Below are 21,383 nucleotides of genomic sequence, written 5' to 3'. Positions count from 1 at the left end.
ACATACAAGATTGGAGAGTATCTTCAAAATGAATAATAAAAAAAAACACTATACAGTGAGGTCTAATCTACATCCATAAATAGATCATTGGGGTGTCATTTTTCCATCAATAGACAAATATCACCAACATATGTGTGTGTTTGTGTGAGTGTATGTGCACGTACGTGCATGAAAGCCGTACATTTTATTTTAATGTGTGTAAAGTGGGCTGTACTATATCCTCTTCATTACTTTGGCGCCATCTTGTGGCATAGTAGTGTTAGTAGCACTATATTGAAGTTAATTAAGGAGCTTCATTTGAGCAGAAGTTTTGCTTTGGTACCTTGTGGCATTTAGGTGGCAAGGTGTTGACCTGCGTTAAATAGTTTTATTCGTTGTTGTGTGCCACCATATTGGGGCCAAGGAATTATGTTGAAGTGCATTGAGGAGAAGACGTGTTTGGTTCCCAACCTTTTTCGAGCCAAGACACGTACATATTTTTTGTTCTTGCTGCCATCTAGCGGAATAAGATGGGATTGTTCTGGCTGTATGGGAGGGGGGGAAAAATCTTGCTCAAATGAATCTTGTGTCTTCACCCGTGAGCTTCATCTTAGGTCAGGTGATACATATTAAATATTTGTCCAACTTGGCAATCAGTTAGCGATAAGCCAACTCCAGTTTAAACTTTAATTTTCCTTGCATGGATCAATGGATCATGGTATTTTAATTGTGCTACTTCCGGTTGCGTGCTCCCCAGCTCAACAACGTCGCGCGTCATCGCAACGCTCATTGCTGATTGGCCCGCTGACTCAATTCCAAACGTGCAGCTGACTTCGCGTTGAGCTGGTCGAGCTTGTCTACATCAACATGGCTCTGACTAGCACCGAGCGGCTCCAGAAATGGGTCTTCGACGCGTTTTTGGCCGTCTGCTTTCTCTTGTATCGCTTCGTGTTTTCTCGGTCCAACGAGAATAAGAGAAAGGTCCCGCCTATCAGCAACCCGCTCCTGACCGTGTCAGCGACGCAACTCGCCGGGAGGATCCGACGACGAGAGGTGAACGTCAGCCTGAGTGGGGCTCGAGGCTCGGCGTATAGTCCAAAATGTTATTCATGCAAAAACCAACTGTTTGACTTTGGGTTTATATTTACTTAGCTATGCTCTTATGATACCTTTCCCATGAATCCACATTCATCGATGTGTGCAGGTGTCCAGCGTGGAGGTGGTGCAGGCTTACATTGACCGGATCCAGCAAGTCAACCCCTTCCTGAACGCAGTGGTCAAAGACAGGCACGGTTCTTTTTTATTACCTCCTCCAAGGAGCGACAGCCTATATTCGTAACGCACAGCAGTACTGAGTGGGGTGTCTCATAACTCAAGGTACCACTTCCAGGTTCTCTGCCGCGCTCCAGGAAGCGGTGCAGGTGGACAAGCTGATCGATGAGGAACCGGGAGGTGAGGAGGTGCTGGCGGATCAGCTGCCGTTCCTCGGCGTGCCTCTCTCCGTCAAAGAGTCCTTCGGTCTCCAAGGTAACGTATTTGATGCCCGGGAGAATTTTGTTTCCTATTTAAATTAGACCAAAAATATCTGACAAGAATGGTATAAATATAGTATGAAAATATTTTCCTGCTAGCTCGCTTGAAATTAGTGATATCAACAGACAGTACAAAATGGTTCACAGAAAAACTAACACTGAACTGTTATCTTAAATCCCTTATGCATAATCTAATTTAGTAACTCTAAGTAACACGTTCACGTTTGCTGTCAATAATTCACTCGCTGCCTCAAGGCATGCCGCACACCACCGGCATCGTGTGCAGGCGAGGAATGGTGGCGGCGGCCGACGCGCCGCCCGTGGCCCATCTCAAGAGGGCGGGCGCCATCCCGCTGGGCGTCACCAACACCAGCGAGGGCTGCATGTGGGCCGAGTCGCACAACCACCTGTACGGCATCACCTGCAACCCGTACGACTTGGAGAGGATGCCGGGAGGGAGCTCAGGTTAGTCATACACCATCACCGGCAAATATATGCGAGGGGCGGGAACTGGCTGGCTATTAGTTTAACTTTTTTCTCTCCCATTTTTGTTAAGAGTATGAAAACCTAGATTTTTTTTGTACATTTAGAACAGATATAAAATTTGTGATTAATCGTGAGTTAACTAGTGAAGTCATGCGATTAATTATGATTTAAAATCGTAATCGCCTGATGCTCCTAATTTTTTAATAACCTTTTCTTTAAAAAAAAAATAAAGTTGTAATTTTTAATGTTTTTTTTTAAAGAAAAAAATATTAAAAATTAGGGGCGTCGGGCGATTACAATTTTTAAATGTAATTAATCGCATGACTTCACTAGTTAACTCACGATTAATCACAAATTTTATATCTGTTCTAATAAAACAACAAAATTCTAGGTTTTCATACTTTTGTTAACAAAAGTGGGAAAAAATGTTAAACTACAAATAGTTCAAATGAATTTTTGACGTCTATAGCCGTCAATGGCAGTGAATGAGTTAAACACATGCAGTTGATATTGCGTCCTGTGTCCCCAACAGGTGGCGAGGGCAGCTTGCTGGGCGGGGCCGGCGCGGTTATTGGCCTGGGCTCGGACATCGGCGGCAGCATCCGCTTGCCGTGCTTCTTTAATGGAGTATTTGGCCATAAAACCACACCCGGTAAGAGGATCGAGCGACATTCTTTAACACATTCACTGCCATTGACGGCTATATACGTCAAAAATTCATTTGAACTATTTATATATTTTTTTCTTTTACTTTTGTTAACAAGAGCATGAAAACCGATATTTTTTTATTGTACATTTAAAACAGATAACATTTGATTAATCGTGAGTTAACTAGTGAAGCCATGTGATTAATTACGATTACAATTTTAATCGCCTGATGCCCCTAATTTTTAATAATCTTTTTCTTTTCTTTAAATCCTGTCAGGCGATTACATTTTTTTTGTGGTAATTAACTTCATGACTTCTATAATTAACTCACGATTAATCACAATTTTATATCTGTTAAAAATGTACAATACATTTTTTTTCTAGGTTTTCATACTCTTGTTAACAAAAGTGGAAAAAATGTTAAACTAATAGAAATACTTCAAATGACGACGTCTGTAGCCGTTAATGGCAGTGAATGAGTTAATTAGTCTTGTTTAGCATATCGTCGCTGCAATGTGAAAAACACTTATATCCACGTTAAAAAATGTTTATTTAAAATCATGTTTTTGGGATGAAAATGAATGCTACGACGGCGTATTAGGGACACGTATAAACATATTTTTTTAGAAGGCGGGGTCAATATTCTGAGAAAAAAACTATAAAGTGGCAGATTTGCGAGGAAAAAAAACTTGCGAAGGTCCACACTCCACACCCTGAGGATCAAACATTTAAGTTATTTCGTTAAAATAAATTTTACTTGTACATTTATGATTCCAGAATGATTATTTATACATTTCTGTATTTTTTTTGTACAGGTAGCCAAGTTGATGTGTCGAATCTGCTGCTCTCCGTCATTCACTTGCATTTACCTAACGTATGCTAGCTTCTGATTGGTTAGCATTTAGTTAGCTGATAGGGGATCAGGAAGTGTTGTCGCTCTCGCTGCAGTGTATGACGAGTAAAGTTTGAATCCGTCTCCATCCTGCCTTTTCATTTTATAAACCGTGTTCCATTAACTCCCAATAAATCCTCACAGACCATAGCTACGCGACGTGTATTTCTTGTGATTTTTTTGTCACAAATTTGGCAAATTTCCGCGTTTTTTCTTTCTTCCGCAAATTGGGAAATTTCCGAGTTTCCCCCCACAAATTTTCCGTTTAATAAAGTCACAAATTTACGAGTTTTTTTTGCAAGCTTTTTTTCTCGGAATATTGCCCCCGCCCTAAAAAAAAAAAATATATATATATATATATATATAATTTTTTTCCCCCCACTTAATAAGGTCACAAAAAAAAATGCTAGTTTTTTTCTCGGAATTTAAAAAAAAAAAATTAAATATATATATATATATATATATATATATATATCCTAGAATGTAGACATCCCAAAAACGTAAAAAAAAATAATAATTTGATCCAAAAACTGCAGGCGTGGTGTCCAACGAAAACCAATACCCGCCGTACTGCGGCAGACACGAAGAGTACGCCAGCGCGGGGCCCATGTGCCGCTACGCCGAAGACCTCCTGCCCATGTTGAGAATCATGGCAGGACCAAACGCAGATATGTGAGCGACCAAAGTTTTAGCGGCCACAGCCGAGATCAGCCCAGTAGGTCAGTATTTTGTTTTTGCACAGGTTGTCCCTGAACAAGAAGGTGGAGCTAAAAAAACTCCGGTTCTTTACCATCTCTGATGACGGAGGCTCTCCTCTGACGTCCCCCGTTAGTGACGAACTCAGACAAATACAGAAGCAGGTGAGTCAAGTTAGCTAGTTATACTGTAAATGATCAACTCACAATGTTTTTTTTTTCTTTTTTCCCCCATCTCAGGTGGTGGAGCGTCTGGAAGCGGATCTCGGTGTATCGGTCCAAGAAGTGCACTTCCCCGAGCTCCGCTACGGCTTCCGCATCTGGGACGCTTTCATGGCTCTTCCGGACAAAGAGGGCAAGGTTTGAGGAGACGGCGCGGCGTTCGCAACTTGGTGGCCAAAAGACTCACATGTTCTCCGCAGCCTCCGGTTCCGTTTGCCGAGCAGTTGAGACAGCCGGGCCGGCCCATGTGGCCCGTGTGGGAGGCGTTGAAAAGCGTTGTAGGAAAATCTGACCATACCGTCGCTGCTATTAGTGAGTGTTAATATGTTTAGCACTAGGGCCCGACCGATTAATCGGCCGCCGATTATTGGCCTTCGAACATTTGTCAAAACAATCGGCCAATTGGGCCAAATGGCCGATTATTTTCCTCTTAACATGTTATGAACGTTATCAAAGAAAACAAAGGTTTTCCACGCTGTAAAAGTAACCTGAGGGCACCATTTTGCTTGCATAGCATTAGCAACTAGCAAGTTATTCTGGTTATTTCGTTGCCCCTGTTAGAGTAGACAATATTAAGTATTGTACTCTTTGCGTGTTCAATTAACTGAATGGTGAGATTCTGTTGAAGAAGTTCCTTTGCAAAGGTATTGATTATCAGAAGCTTCTGAGGACAAAAGCTGATGACACTGAAGCCGTGTTCTCTCAGTTGTCTGTCTCGTCCAACGTGGTACCTCAATACTTATTCAGAATAGTGGGAGACTACAAGTCTCCTCCCATCAGCCCACAACACAGTATAAACAAGAAAATCCCTCTCTCCTCCCTTCTGCAAGTTCCCATAGCTATAAATCAGATTAGAGAAAAACAATCACACATCGGCCCGTCTCCTTCGGAAGAGACAGATACCAGACCCATACACTCCCTTGTTTTCTCAGGAGTGTGAGACACATAAAAATGCTATTAATTTAGCCATACTGAGTTAACTAAATCTAAAACGGCTAAAATATAAATTAAAACTAAAAAAACAATGTTAATAACTCATCATTCCCTCATTTGAGCTCTTGAGAGCTCAACACATTAAAACATTTTTTTTTCAATGGTTGTGTGGTAAAAATAATTATCCTTAAAACATCCCTTTAGCAGAAGAGGAGGTAGTTTAGCAATCATATGACATTAAAAAACAATTTGATACATTTAAAAGATTTTTAGTGGAATAAGCATAGCATATGTGAGGCCTAACATAAAATGTTGTTCATTAAAAAGTGTCGCAATGTATCGGCAGACGAATATGTGTTCTTTGAAGCCATCTTGTGATGAAGTTCTTTGAAGGTCTTTTTTTAATGAAAAGAGTGTCGCAATAGTTCGTCTCTTCTTTAAGAATTTGGGGTAGACTACCCAAATTCTTCGATTTGTCACGGGATTATTCTGCCCGAAAAATGTGACTCTTCTTGGAATGATTGCCCAAGAAAAGGCACTTGACTTGATCCGTTGACTGATGTCCTCAAACGGTGTCGAATGATGTCGAAACAGCCGCTCCAGAACGATCACTGGGTCAGCTGACGTGGCTCCAGGTCGGAGGTGATAAGATTGATGATCATCAGTTGATGAGATAGCCGAGCCTGGCACGTCTCCGGAAGCCTTGTAGACCAGATGTGGAATTTTCTCTGTGCAGAGAACTGCACAAGATTTCCTCACCAACCCCCTGGGGCCGTTCTCCTGAGTGCAGGAACTTTTCATTTTTAGTTTCTCATAAACTCACATAAATTTTATTTGGAGGAAAAAACCCTGATAGGTTTTGTTAGTTGGGATTAGTAAATGTTATTTGATTAAGATCTGTAGGTCCTGCACTGTTGGAACAAAAAAATATCTATTTTTGTGACATTAAAATAGAGCCCAGCCTTTGATTGAGTTGAATGACATTCGCTCATTCATTAATATAAGACAGAGCTTATAAATATTTATTTTTCAAATAGGTTTTGTTCAATAATAGGTAATTTTTTACCATGACTAAATTTGTTCTAAATTTGCATAACTGTGCCTTTCATATCTCTTATTCTCTTCCCAGAATCCCATGACCGGCCGAATCCTGGCATGCTGGGAAAAACTCACATATATTCATATTATCTATACTCTTTTGCAAACACTGGGCTCCAAACATTACATTTTTCAAATATGATTCTGAGATAAAAGATATAATATAATATAATTACCTTCATTCGGCGAATATGCATTATTGTCCTTGCTTGCTTCAGACTTACTTTGCGATCGATTTCCTCTGGTAGATTTCTTCATATTCAAACTGTGGATTATCACTTTCAAACTCATCCTGTCAATTAGAGTGTAGGCCGATACCCCACAACCTTTTTAATTTCGTTTTTAAGTTTGATTTTAATTTTCTAACTCGTCTACATTGGTTAAATTCTTAAACATAAACTCCCTCATTTGACAAAGATCCACTGATTTTTTCAAACACGTCAAGATAAAGGGAGGACAAAATAGAGACCTCATAACTCAAAAAACGTCATAAATAACTCAACCCTCTAAATCAGGCTATGAGATAAACAAAAGAGCTACAAAACACTATAAAACTGAGCATAAGCAGATACAACTTAAGACACTAATATATGATGACTTTGGGGCCATAAAAAATAGAGGTAACCATATTACTCTAATTCTCCTAGAGTCCCGAAAATTATTTAAACTGCCAATCAACCTCACCTCTTTTACAGATTAGTGGGGCTGAGGATAAAATCACACAAAATTTACAAATATCTACCATTTCCTAGATTTAATCAAACTAAAAATTATCTTCAAACTTCTAATCTTTTACATATTAGCGGGGCTCATAAAAAACACAGCACACAAAATATTTCTGGGATTTATAAATCAAAGTGCTGTTAAAAAAAAAATCTAATTTAGCCATCAAACTCTTAGTTAGTCTTTTACTTGTTACTACTCATTTTATTCTATTATTTATTTTATACTATAGCTGCAGCTGGACGAAGTCCAAAAAAGTTCCTCACGGGGAAAATAAAAATATATCATATCATATCATATTAATAAAATTCCCATTGTACCAATTCAGAAACTGATTCTCCCAAAAATATAGGCAAAAATTTAGTAGGCTATAGATTGAAATAAATTTTCTCAATTCCTCATTTCAAATTTACATATGTCGTTTTCAATTTCCTGAAATATCTTGCTATAGATCACAGTTCCCCACTCAACACATTAAAAATGCCTTGCATATCACTATGTAGCATATCCCTGAACAAGTATTCCCATTCCGACCACCAACTTTCTTTGTCCAGACCCCCAGCAAAAGGCAGGACGGCAGCTGTTGTCAATGTTCAGTCCTGGCCAGCAGGGCGGCTGCTGTGGCAGCAATGTTCAGAGCAGGCATTTAGATTTCCTCCGGATGCAAAACAGCCATAGGGGAGAAGTCACTATAATGAGGCGTATACACAGTCACTGGGCATTGAGGAATTTGAACATCATGTTTTTCTTAGGCACAGGACGAGAAGACTGTTGCTCTGCGGCTTTTGACCTTTGATCTCTGCCACATCCATTCAGACGCAGTCTGCAATGTGGATCCGATGACACAGTCTTTCTGAGAGCTCACCTGATCAAAAAAAATGCACACTCGTTGATACAATGCATTAAAAATGCCAGACTGAGGATATGGGATCATAGCAAGACAGTTCACTTCCTGCTTTCTCAAAAATGTTTCGTAAAAAAAACACAGCCTCTTTATTAATTTTTTTTTTTTTTTTTCAATACCCCTTCAAATAGCTGCTAGCCATACAACGTATCAGCAGCTGGGGCGCAGCCCGTTCGCAGTTTGTAATCAGTGAAGGCCATCAAACCCTCATCTGCCTTGGAACTCAAACATCAGTTTCTGAAATGACACACTCAAAAAAAACAAATATTAAAAATCATTATCAACATGTCAATTTCAAAAACATTCATAACTCCTTATTCAACTATCTTACTTCCAGCCACAGCTATACAGATGTAGGCATAATTATATCAACTCAACATAGCTCAAACAAAATGCCATTATTTTATCATTACTCTTTATTCATTTGTCCCGAAAAGGGAAAGTTAACAAATTAACCATCGTCATCAATCATTAAAGTGTAAAGATGTATTAGCTCAGTCACTAAAAAAAATAAAAAATAAAAATAAAACACTAATTTAATATTCTTTTTTCAAAAACTCAACAATATCTTTCAAATACTATTACTTATTTTATATTGTTTATCATTCCTCTCTTACCATTTTGACAAAGAAAAAGTCCCATTACGAGGACACATTATGCTAACAGCGCACAGCCCAGCCCCCACCTTTTTTTCTAACCTAGAAACGGGGGGGGGGGGGGGGGTAATCGTAACATTATAAATCGCAAAACCTATTTTATCATATTCCCATTAATAAAACAAACGCCACTATCACAACAATATCATCTCACACAAAACAACACCAAACTTAGTTAAAATATTGAAGAAAAACAAACAAAATCCCCATATGCACATTTCTCACACACAATAACAAAAATAGCCCCCACCTTTTTAGAAGCTAGGTCACACACTCAAATGCATACGCACACACTCTTCAGTCATTATAAAATAATAAACGGTGTTATTCCTTCAATTCGTTGTCTACAAATCTTATAGCATTCAAACCGCAGTTTTATACGGTGATTTCAGTAAACGGGTAACTTCGAACAAACCACCCGTAAACTGCTCCACAAATGCTGGAGTCATTTTAGCATCAAATTCAGCCTTTTTTCATTACCAACAAAGAAAATACAAAATTCTGACATACCATTTTGTCCAGCGAAAGCTTTGTATACAATCGATCCATAGTTCGTTTTTTCATTGTTCATCGACGCTTTTATTTTTCGCTGAACCGGAAGCGCATTCAGGACAAACCATTCTATATCCGGGTCGAAATCGCCTCCATTTTGTTTGTAGTTTTTGATGTTTACTTTCGGTTTCAACACAGTGACGTCTCACTTTTAGTATTAATAGTTCAATATGTTAACACATATGGCCACACACAGACAGACATAAGAATTACGTGACCTCTCGTTTATACACAGCGGTTACCCAATCCCGCTGAGCTAAACTGTTCTCCATATATTGCAAAATTTCTGCAAGGCGCTCATTTTCAAAATAAATTGTCACGTACCATTGAATTCAACCGTAGAACAAAAGGTATTCATACGGTAATCCTGACCCCAAAACTACAAAAGTAGGAGCGCCATAACTCCAAATAAAATCTTTCACGTAATCTCTCGATTGCAAATACAGTAAGATAAATCCAATTATTACTGTAATCAACCTGGACCCCTCAATACTGTTCAATTTCAAACAGGCGTTTTTTCAAAAAACATATTACGTGTAAATAGGACTTTTTCAATAAGAGCCATGAACAAATATGATACTCGTCCCCAATCCGGTCAAAACTGTTATATCATTAATATAAACAGAAACGCTCACCATAATCTTCGCGATCCTTAGTAAACAAGAAAGACTTGTTACGTCATCCGGCAAACCCTTTTATTCAATATATATTATGGTCTAAGGATTCTTCATAGCGTTGACGAGAAACAAAACAAATCAAAAAATTAACCGCTATTTCTTCCTGTACAAAAAAGCTTCACCTATTTGAGTCTGCATTACGTCACTTCTAAAATGCACCACTCCACGACGTGTTTAGTTCAATATCATCGGAATTATCAACTCTCTAACGACATCAAACTATAACTTGTTCACACAGATCTCATTTAAAATTTAGACAATTTGGGGGACGAAAAACCAGTTGCAGCGGACCCAAAAACAGACAGAACCTCTCTACGTGGATAACAGTCTCCACTTACCGTACTTAATTTTTTTAGGCCTAGAAGTTCCGCCCGTCCTTGAACGCCGCATCTAGCTCCACGTCCGTTCGGTTCAACGGAGGAGACCATTCGTTATAATTCAGCGTCGGCGGTCACCATTTGTTAGAGTAGACAATATTAAGTATTGTACTCTTTGCGTGTTCAATTAACTGAATGGTGAGATTCTGTTGAAGAAGTTCCTTTGCAAAGGTATTTATTATCAGAAGCTTCTGAGGACAAAAGCTGATGACACTGAAGCCGTGTCCTCTCAGTTGTCTGTCTCGTCCAACGTGGTACCTCAATACTTATTCAGAATAGTGGGAGACTACAAGTCTCCTCCCATCAGCCCACAACACAGTATAAACAAGAAAATCCCTCTCTCCTCCCTTCTGCAAGTTCCCATAGCTATAAATCAGATTAGAGAAAAACAATCACACATCGGCCCGTCTCCTTCGGAAGAGACAGATACCAGACCCATACACTCCCTTATTTTCTCAGGAGTGTGAGACACATAAAAATGCTATTAATTTAGCCATACTGAGTTAACTAAATCTAAAACAGCTAAAATATAAATTAAAACTAAAAAAACAATGTTAATAACTCATCACCCCCCCAAGCGTCCTTTAAGCTGTTTAATGACATCCCAGTTGCAATTAATTTTAAAACTAAACACACGACGTTAAGAATGACATCCACTGCATACAAAACACGCTGTTTTAAAATATCGCTAGCCTAGCGCTAATGCTAAAAGCAAAGGGAGGATCCCATTCAAATGCTAACCGGAAGTTAGCATCGACTTCGGAAGTGTTTTCCCCTCAAATAACGAATATTCAGACACAAATGCAGTGGAAACACATACCCACAAGTAAGATACCACTACGCAAAGGCACAAATTCTTCCCAATCTGTGAAAAACGAGATATTTTAATAGAATTTAATCGTAACTTTCTTCTGTACTCGTGTGTACACCATGGATACACGGCACCACACTGACCCCAAGAGGCCAAAACGCACATGAACAGTCAGTATTAGTTTTTTTTTTTTTGAGTACAGTATATTCTATTTCACTTCATTTTTATTTTGTCATTGTCCTTTCAAGTTATATTTAAAGTTTGATTTCATGCTTAGAATAAAAATGAGTAGTAAAAATACAAGAGGCTTGAATTTCACGTAACATTTACAACATAATTTGTAGTTGACAAAAACAAAGTGCAGGGATGAATGCAAGTCATGCTACGATGACACTCAAGTTGTTGAATTTTTGAAGTACAAATAGTTTTAACCATGATTTCAATCTCAATCAAATAATCGTGATTGCTATTTTTCCAGCCCAATTACGTACTCCAACATGCAGCACAAGTAAAGTTAGTGCGCAAGTGACATCCATTGAAAAGGAATGGGGAGGATAATTTTGTGCATTATATATATATATATATATATATTTATTTATTTTAAATATAATTGGACGTTTAATTGGTATTTTTTCTGCCAAAAATCTGTATCGGCCTAAATGCATACATATCGGTCCGGGCCCTATTTAGCGCTGTGGAAGCTTGCTGTTAACTAAAACTCTTACCTTTGTGTGAAATGTTCACGTGACGTTGTGTAGGTCTGGTCTTATTTGAGAAGATGTCAACAACCACACCTCCCGCCTTCCTTGTGGAGATGAAGGAGAAGCTGCAGAAAGATATTGACGACTTGCTGGGGACCGACGGCGTGCTTCTTTACCCGACGCATCCCAGGGTGGCCCCAAAACATCACCACGCGCTTTTTCGACCCCTTGACTTCGCCTACACCGGTGCACAACCGCGCAGGTGATCCCTTTCATCCCATCCGAACATGTCAAGTCATTCTTTTCCCCGTCTTCGCTAGGTATCATCAATATTCTGGGCCTGCCGGTCACCCAGTGTCCTTTGGGGCTGAACGAGGAGGGTCTCCCCATGGGCGTGCAAGTGGTGAGCGGGAAACTGCAGGATCGGCTGCCCCTGGCTGTGGCGCTCTATCTGGAGAGGGCTTTCGGGGGCTGGAGGGAGCCTCCGGTAACGGCGAAAAGATTGGTGGTGTAATGATCTCCATTTGCGGGAGGATAGTTGCAAAAAAACAGTAATTGACTCCCCCCAATTTTTACTAAAACTTTTATTTCTCTCTAATTTTTACAAACGTTCAGATGTTTTTAAGATGGAGGTGACACTTAAATGGCAGTGAATGTTCCTAGTAGAAGGCTACTAATGATTCGACATAACGATGCATGGATTTGTAACAATTTACAAATTGTTTTGTTTTTGTTCTTTAACTTTGAAGGTGTGCAAATTAAACCTTTTTCATAAATCAAAACAATAACTGGGCTGTTTTCTATGATTCGTAACATTCAGAGATATTTTTTTGGTACCCATTAACTCACTTGCTCCCAAAAACGTATAAATACGTTCCATTTGAAATGTTTTAAGTGTCCCAAAGACGTATTTATACGTTTTAGCATACAGAAGGCTTTGATGCAGCCTCTCAACTGCAAAGAACAGTTGAAGAAATGGTAGTTAGTTATTACACAAACGGCCAGCAAGTGGCAGCAGAGCAATGGAGATGAACCAGGGCCATGTTGAAAAAAAACCTCAATTACTCACAATTCTAAATAGATTTGTGAATAATGATGAAACTTAGCTATAGTCTAACGCCAATTGCTGCAAAACGGAAACAGAAGTATACTCTTTTTTTTTTTCTGATGAAAGAAGAGACTTTAATCTTTCTTTTGGTAGGTTCCTGATTTTTAGCAATAAAACAGAATATTCTGTGAGCCTTGCAAAATCAATCAAAATCCAGTAAAACAGCCGGGAGTGAAGGGGATTGCTTCAGTGCTGTGAGTGAATGAGTTAAATAAAATTGGCTATTTCAATAACAGTGGTTAAAGTATGTCTGTCTTATGAATCCATTTTCCAACATTGGGTCTGTGAATGTTAATCAACTGTCAGGCTTGTTGTGCTGAAAAATCACACAAATAAAAAATATCTTGTGAACCAAAGCGTTAACAGTCTTGCTGTCATTTTATTTCATTACCTTTTGTCTGGGGGGAGAAAAAAAGGGACAAAAATGGCGCTGTCGTTAACCGCTCGGTTTATTGTGAAACATTCACACAGACGCCAGAACTAAATGAGATGTGGAAATGAATGAAGATAGAACCTGCGTGCGTGTGCAGGAGGAAGGACCTTCTCTCCTGTTGCCGGCACGCCCCTCCCCCGGGTTCGAGTTTCGGCCCGAACTTTTGAATGTGAGCGAATGTGGTCGAGTGGAGTCCACCTGTTGCGCCTCTCAGGAGGTGTTGGTGATGGGCTTGTACTTTTTCAGCCGGGTCCACTGTCCCGTGGAGTAGTTCATTTCGAAGACCGTGTCCACCAGCATGGTCGTGCTGCCCGTGCCGTCCGCTTTGGGCAACACCTCCGTGTGCTCGCTCAGCTTGATCTGGATGATGTCCCCCTGCTCCGGGCACGGGTTCTCTGCAAGACAAATAGAGTTGATGACTAAAGCAGTCAGTGTCAGGGGTTCGAAAAACTCGCTGTCAACTGCTGTTAATTTCATTAATGAAAATATTTTTGTCAACACATTTCTCAGCGGACGTAGAATAGACTTAAAACCCTCATTATTAATCGATAACTGGGTCGAGACGAGAACAAAATGTACTAAAATCGATGGAAATTTTAGTTTATAGACAAAGATGAGAATTTATATGATTTTGTTAAATCCTGTCTGCTAATCTGTCACTGTGACACTGTCAAGTAAATCTGCCAGCGAGCGACACATGGGACAGACAGGAAGTGGATTCACAGTGAGAATTATAAAAAATATATATATTTTTTAATTTCTTTCTAGTAACGTAACATTAATTCAACGACTAACGTGCCAGCAATAATGTTAATCTGACCGCTAACTAATGCTGGCTAATTTACTAGCTCTTAGCATGGAGCCATACATAGCCATTGTAATCGTGTGTTGTTTTTCATTAAAAAGACGAGAGGAAATTTTATGTGAAATAATTTTAGATCCAAAATGTTCAAAATTATCTGCTGCCAAAAAAATAGGGGTAAAATGATTGTCCCGACTAAAACGTTTTGTTTACGAAAACTAGACGAAAAGACTAAAATGCTAGATTTATAGTCGACTAAATGTTAACTAAATAAAAACTGGATGAGGTTGACTAACTATGAACAAGCGTGATTGAAACTGGACTAAAACAGACTAACGTTTTAAAATGCCTGACAAAATTAGCAGTTAACACAGCACTTCCTGTATTATGCTCTTATTCTGAAAGACAAGCCGCACCACTTCCGGCGGTGGAAATAGCTCACTGACTGTCATTGACGCACGCAGCCGAACCAAATTTACATTCCGTAACGTACCCCTGGATCCTGCCATGAAGCCCAAGATGAGGGCCTTCTCTGGTCTGGTGACCTTGTTGGCCGTCTTGAACATCTCCTGAGCTGCATACATTTGGTCCCTCTGAGAGGTGTGCAAAATAAAGACGATTCAAGGCGGGATTTGCTTCAATATACCAGGCAGGCATTATGAACGCCAAGTAGCACTGTACCGTGAGTGAGAGATTCTTTTTGGGCTGAGGTTGTGGCGGTGTGGGTGTAGGGGTCTGAGGCGTGCTGGGGGGCTGAGCGGGCGTCTCGGGCTGGCCCGCGGTGGCGGCCGCCGGCGGCCCGTTGCTGGCGGGAGTGGAGGCCGGCGTGCTGGGGGACGAGGGGGTCGCCGGGTTGGCCGCCGTGCTCGCGTTGTACATGGGCGTCCTCTGCTTGTACTGACCCGGGAGCGTGGCGGCGGGGGCGCCTGCGCCCGCCGTCGCCGACTCCTCCGGTTGGCGAGCAGATTGCAGCGTGTCCCAGCCGGACCCGCCTGCGTTTGCTTTAAGAGAGACAAGACGACACGATGATTAAGTGTGACTTCGTTTTCTTTCACTTTACTCTAGCGGCGATTAACTTTATCGATTTTTTTTCTCGTGAGAGGAGGATCCCTGACCTGGCTGCGCCTCGGAGCTGGGAATGTAAGATGAGGAAGGAACCATGCTGGGCGTGGCCGGTAGGTAGCTGGTTGACGGCAGCGGGTTCTCGTTCAGCGCGCCAAGTTTCTGCAACAGAAAACAATCTTGACCATGGCAATCTGATTCCAATTTATGGGATGACGATTCCATTTCGAATTTTCAATCTTGAATTTCTTTTGACTTCAGAGTACTCGAGCTGTTCAGTTACTCTTTAAAATGGCTTACCATATGTGAAAATTAGAACTGTGCTGCGTGAATCAAAATACAAATTGACTAGAGATCGGACGCTATTTTTTTTAGGGCAATACCGATGCTGATTATTAGTAGGCACCGAGGCCAATAACTGAAATTTAGAGCAGATATTCATTTTCAGTAAAAAGTGCGAGGGGGGGGGGGGGTAATAACGTCAAAAAATGTTACAGTAAAAATGCCAAGCTTGACTCTGTTGTAATGTCTTAAAGCATGTTTATTGAACAATTCTTCAGACTTTTCAAAATGTAGAATTATTATTTTTTTTTTTTCCAATAGACAATAGACATCCTTTTACATTTCTAATAAAATGTTTAGTACGTCTTTAAAAGTTAAATGGAAAGTCAAACAAGTAAATACCATAGCTCTCTACAGTCTTATTTAAAAAAAAATTTTTTAATTTAATTCCTGAAATCTTAAACTTTCGTATTTCTTTGTTTCAAACAAAAACAAAAGGTTCAGAAGGTTCCCAGGGTCAGCAGCATCTCTTATAAAGTTAACTGAAAATTTAAATAAATAGTTCCCTGAGATTCAAATGTTTTTAGATTGACCTTGTATCAGCCGTCTGATTTTTTTTAAAAGGCCGATACTGATATTCATCAAAATGCCCAATATCGGCGCCGATAATTGTCCCATCCCTAAAATTGACATTAGTTGCCTTCAAGTACATGCTACAAAAATAGATTTAAAACACATTGAGTGCGTGGCCAAAACAACTGATGTTTAAATTGTTTCCCGTAAATCCCCATTCCTCTGCAATTTTACAATCTATACTAAATGTATTTATATAACGATTTGTGAAAGACTATTCTGAAACGACAAACAACACTTGTATATTCACGCACCTGTGCAGAAACTAGGCCTGCGGCATAATCCGGTGTGGTGTTCTCCACCACTGCTTCTTCTTTGGCTGCTTTTTCCTCCGCTTCCGTGTCTACAAGAAGAAATACGTGACCACCCTATAAATTCAAGTCTCATGATACTTTACAGTCCAGTCCACACGGTTGGACTGTGGGGGTGCTGATAAAAAAAAAAAATAATAATAATAAAAAAATAAAAAATAAAAAGAGTCACCCAAAGTTTTTCTACGCCGTTTTGCCTCTCTTCCGGCTCCGACCATGTTCAGCTCCTTGATATCCAACAGCTGCAGGAGGAGGAACACAATGAACGCAATGCCCAACTTGCCAAAAAAACAAGCTTTGAACTACGGAACTCGTACTGACATATAAACGTGAATTGATCGAACCGAGTGCGTTTGTGCCAAAACTGGGCGCGTACCTTGACCCCGCGCTCCTTGCGCAGGGGCGTGCGCGCTGGGGCAATGGGCGTTCGGTTGCTGGGGGGGCTGAACATGCTTGGGGCTGTGGGGCTGCGAAACGGGGCCTTGGGAATGCCCTTGAGAGGGGCTAAAATGAAAACAAATGATGAAATACACGTACATGGGAATGTGGCATTCAGCATGGTTGGTACTCACTGGTCGTATCAATCTTTTTGACTAAACCTCTCCCTTTGGCGTGAAAAGGCACTCCGGCAGTCTTCTTCAGCTGCTGCGCAGTCTCTGTGGCTAGAATACAAAAGCAGTACGTTTAGCGAAGTGCACTACAGCGGTTTGGAGAATAAAAGGAAAAGGGCGTTACATTTCTGCAACAGCTCAGCTCTGAGGGTGGCACTCTTGGGCTTCCTCTTCAGCTGGAAATGTTTAACAGGGGGCGTGAGGGGTCCCACCAGTGTGGTCAGCGCGCTCTTGTTCAGGTACTGGCACTCCAAAGGAAGCATGGCGGACGCCTCGCACTCCGCAACTATGCGGGCATGCCAAATGAGATTCAAACATAAAAATGAGCTTTCACACCAAAAAAGTCCAATTCAAACTGCTTACCTTTCTCCCTGAGCTCGCCGAGGATGTCCTGCACGTTTGGATTCTGCTCCTCCAAGTCCAGATTGAGGGAGCCCGTCTCTGGGAAGGATTTAAGGATGTCTGCAACCATAAGCACCCACGGCTCAGAGTCCACCGTGGCCAGCTGGATTATTTCCGAAAGGGCCTCCTTCATCTGGTAAAGAGAAAAAACTTTTAGCAATCAGCATAAGGTTAATCAATTAACAAGGTAACAGGTCAGTGCGCAACAATTGAGACCTCGTTTAAGGGGTTCCTCGAATTGCAACTGTGTTACTCTAATTTGAAGGCATTTTTGGGAGCAGATTTTCTAATACCGATTGCACACCAAAAAATATTCCATGAAAAGCCAATTTGTTTATCATCACAAACTATCAATCAACCATCATTTCCTACTGTTAAAACGTGAAAAAGTGACAAGCCTATTTTGAAAAAGGAGTAGAAAGTACAGATGTTTTCCAATATAGACGTGAGATTTTACTAATATAAAAATAGGTGCCTAGGCTCAATAAAGGTTGAGAAACAAGGTTGTAAGGACGGTACCGCCCCCTCGCTTCTGTCTTTTCCCCCAGTCAGTCACAATGTCTTCACGAGAACCTCAGACGTTCGGTGATTAGTGCCAACAACTGGTGGGTTAGGCCGTGTCGACGTGAAGTTTGCGGGAAGGAGTAGCTCAGTGATGAGGGGAAACAACGTCGTGTTTGCTGCTTAATTCCCTCGTTAACATCTCGTCATCGTTTGTGTCGGAAGCTATCGTGCTAATTGCTATGCTAAAGTAGCTGACTAGTGTTTTTGTAGTGCCGCAATATACTATAACGACGCGTTCGGAAGAAGTGAGGAAAAAGTAAAGCAGTTGTTTTCTTATTTTAAGACAGCCTGGCCGAGGATAAGTGAATGCAAAAGGCACAAGATGTTGGAGGGCGCCTACCTCGTCCACAGTCCGCCGGGGGAGATGCAGCATCCCGAGGAGCAACTTAAGCTTGACGGGCGGCGACAAGCTCGAGAAGCACAGTCGTATGTTGTCGATGACGGACACGGTGAGGAGCGAGGCGATGCTCGGCGGCGTCCACAGCTCGTCCGTGCAGCCCAGTTTGTTGTGAAGCCACAGGCCAGTGTCGCTGTCCTTCATCGACGCCATCTTGGAAAAAGAAGTGTTTTGAGTTCGGGCATTTTAATGGACTACTAAGAAAACGGCAGTCAGGACCCCGCCCACGTCTTGTGGAGGCCATTGAACAACACAAAGTATTTTTGCACTATTTCGTATTATTAGTGTTATGCCACAAGGTGTCAGGAAACTTCACTTTATTGAGTTCATTTCATACCCCCCAAATATGCAGAAATAAATATAAACAATCTAAGGTGGAGTTATACTTTTTTACATGGCCAGTCGTGCGCATGCGCAACTACGAAGATTTTTTTTCCCCTTCCAATTTTCAAACTTTATTTAACATGCCAGTTAACAGGAATAATAACCGTTAAATCATTTTTAACATTAGAACAGCGTCAAACGGATTTTGTTTAAAAAACAAACAAATAAATCAAGTTTTAAAGAAAAAAATATATATATAGTCAATTCCTTTGTTTTTGTATTCTGAAGACATTTGTATTTCAGATTTAAAAAAAGAAAATGAGACAAAAGATGAAATGTCATCTTTTATTTCATGGTATTTACATAAGATAACTAGATAACTCAGAAAAGAGCCCTTTTGTTTGAGCCTAAACATACTTTTCAAGTGAGCAAAAGCATTGGAACAGACAAGTGATTATCATTTAATATTTGGTGGCTTAACCCTCACTTGCAAGAACAGCATCAAGTTTGTGTCCCATTGACTTCACCAGATTCTTGCTTTTCTAGGCCTGTACTGCAGCCTCTTTCAGTTCTTGCTTGTTTCTGGGGGAGTTCTCCCTTTAGTCGTCTCTTCCAAGAGGTAAAATGCATGTTCCATTGAATTAAGGTCCACTCAATGACTTTGTCAAGACCTTATCGTTTTGCCCCTGATTAGGTCCTTGGTTGGCAGTATGTTTTGGGTTGATATCTTGTTGCACGATGACGCAATATCCCAATTAATTTGGATGCATTTTTCTGTCAATTGCCATACAAAATGGTTTTGTAGACTTCAGAATTCATTCTGCTGCTGCCTTCATAAGTCATCAATAAAGACGAATGAGCCGTTCCACAAGTACCCATGCAAGACCAAACCATGACATTACCTCCACTATGCTTCACAGATAAGCTTGTGTGTTTTGGATCATTAGCATAATCCTTTCTTTCTCCATACTTTCGCTTTTCCATCAATTTGGTAGAGGTTAATAATGGTCTCGTTAGTCCTTAAAACTTGGTTCCATAAGTTTTGTGGCTCATCTGTGTACGTACGTCTTTGTACAATCCAATCTGGCCTTCAGATTTTTTCTGCTGATGTTTTTTGCATCTTTTTGTCTGGCCTGTATATTTCTTGATATACCAATCAGTCACATTCTGATCTTTTGTCTCTTATTCATCTTTTGATCTTTAACCCAAATGTCTTTGGTATACAACAAAAGCAAAGGAACTGAACTTGCCGTTCCAATACTTTTGGGACTGTATTTTAACACCAAAACATTCAACAAAACCACATCATTTCATGAAACGAAAGTCAGCTTGCTTACTTCTAACCAAGGTTATTTTAGTTAACTAAAACTAAAATTCAAGAAACTATTTCGTTAACAAAATAAAGTAAAAACGAAAATGCTTTAAAAAAAAAAAAGACTAACTAACTGAAATTACATTTTATGTTTACAAAACTAACTATAATTATAGCAAAAATGTCCTTCGTTTTAGTCTTTGGTAATACATTTAATGCATGAGCCTTTGGGGATGATTTTAAATGTGATTTTAAGTAGATTTATTTTGATATTAACCGCAATAAGGACATTTGAAAGTGTGTCACACAAAAGTGACATCATCTAGCAGCAGCGAATAGAAAAGCACCTTCAGATCACATTGCTCCCATGGTGTTTTTTTAAATATTACACACAAGTAATACACATTTTTTTAAACTAAAACTAATACTGAAACTAACTAAAACTAAGCATTTATGAAATAACTTAAACTAATAAAAACTAATAACATACACAATGCGAGAAAGCATATTATAATCTTCATCTATATATATGTAATTTACATTACCCAATACTCAGCGTACAGCAATTACCATGTCTAACATCATACTCTATAAGTGTACAGAAGTACCTAAGATTTAATAATAATAGTCATCACATACCAGTGGCATCACCGAGCCTCTTCACCTTAGCACGCATCATTTCGGCAGACCTCCTCCTCTGTCTTTTCCAATTGATTTCTGTTTGTGCTAAGTTAGCAACAGTATTTATGTGGATGATTAGCTCTTTAATCCTTTACTCAACTGACATGTCATAGCTAACAAATCCTTGTTACATCATTTATTTATCAAAAGGATCATTTTAAACAACTTGGTGGGTTACTGTTTAGCACGTCCACCTCCCAGTGCTGAGGACGTGAGATTGAGTCCGAGCGTCGGCCTTCCTGGGTGGAGTTTGCATGTTCTCCCCGTGCCTGTGCGGGTTTTATGCGGGTACTCCGGTCTCCTCCCACATTCCTAAGACATGCATGGCAGGTTAATTGAACACTCTAAATTGTCCCTAGGTGTGGTTGAGAGCGTGGATGGTTGTTTGTCGTTTGTGTGCCCTGCGATTGGCTGGCAACCAGTTCGGGGTGTACCGAAACCGGCTGGGATAGTTCCCAGCACCCCCGTGACCCCTGTGAGGAATAAGCGGTTAAGAAAATGGATGGATGGATGGACATCAGTATTGACATAACTACTGTGTATATGCTATATAGTTTAAGAACAACAACAAATCA

The 21,383-nt window shown here is 40.2% G+C and overlaps 2 protein-coding genes across 3 annotated transcripts; one reads left to right on the top strand and one right to left on the bottom strand.

The window, feature by feature from the left end:
- The first annotated feature begins 788 nt into the window (after positions 1 to 788).
- faah2b (fatty acid amide hydrolase 2b) lies at positions 789 to 13,350 on the top strand. The gene is made up of 11 exons (XM_086058431.1): positions 789 to 1,032; positions 1,184 to 1,266; positions 1,370 to 1,506; positions 1,767 to 1,976; positions 2,530 to 2,649; positions 4,074 to 4,209; positions 4,280 to 4,397; positions 4,473 to 4,592; positions 4,655 to 4,766; positions 11,944 to 12,132; positions 12,207 to 13,350. The coding sequence occupies exons 1-11, from the start codon at positions 847 to 849 to the stop codon at positions 12,398 to 12,400; spliced, it is 1,605 nt and encodes a 534-aa protein (XP_085914557.1). The 5' UTR covers positions 789 to 846; the 3' UTR covers positions 12,401 to 13,350.
- Positions 13,351 to 13,425: 75 nt separating this feature from the next.
- nelfa (negative elongation factor complex member A) lies at positions 13,426 to 21,120 on the bottom strand. Of its 2 annotated transcripts, XM_086058429.1 has the most exons (13): positions 20,987 to 21,120; positions 20,767 to 20,853; positions 18,435 to 18,644; positions 17,492 to 17,663; positions 17,253 to 17,414; positions 17,090 to 17,179; positions 16,894 to 17,021; positions 16,690 to 16,759; positions 16,461 to 16,549; positions 15,345 to 15,453; positions 14,911 to 15,230; positions 14,723 to 14,822; positions 13,426 to 13,822 (listed from the first exon to the last, which is right to left on the bottom strand). In XM_086058429.1, exons 2-13 carry the CDS (start codon positions 20,773 to 20,775, stop codon positions 13,638 to 13,640), a joined length of 1,644 nt encoding a protein of 547 aa, XP_085914555.1. In that variant the 5' UTR covers positions 20,776 to 20,853; positions 20,987 to 21,120; the 3' UTR covers positions 13,426 to 13,637. The 2 variants fall into 2 exon arrangements, with proteins under 2 accessions (XP_085914555.1, XP_085914556.1); XM_086058430.1 differs by lacking the exon at positions 20,987 to 21,120 and having other exon boundaries at positions 20,767 to 20,864.
- Between the last annotated feature and the right edge of the window lie 263 nt (positions 21,121 to 21,383).

This window comes from Leptonotus elevatus, chromosome 17 (assembly GCF_054856555.1).
Source record: "Leptonotus elevatus isolate MCC_2025b chromosome 17, RoL_Lele_1.0, whole genome shotgun sequence".
NCBI classification, from domain to species: Eukaryota; Metazoa; Chordata; class Actinopteri; order Syngnathiformes; family Syngnathidae; genus Leptonotus; species Leptonotus elevatus.
The sequence above is the reverse complement of the archived record's forward strand: the minus strand, read 5'-3'. Positions and strand labels throughout refer to the sequence as shown.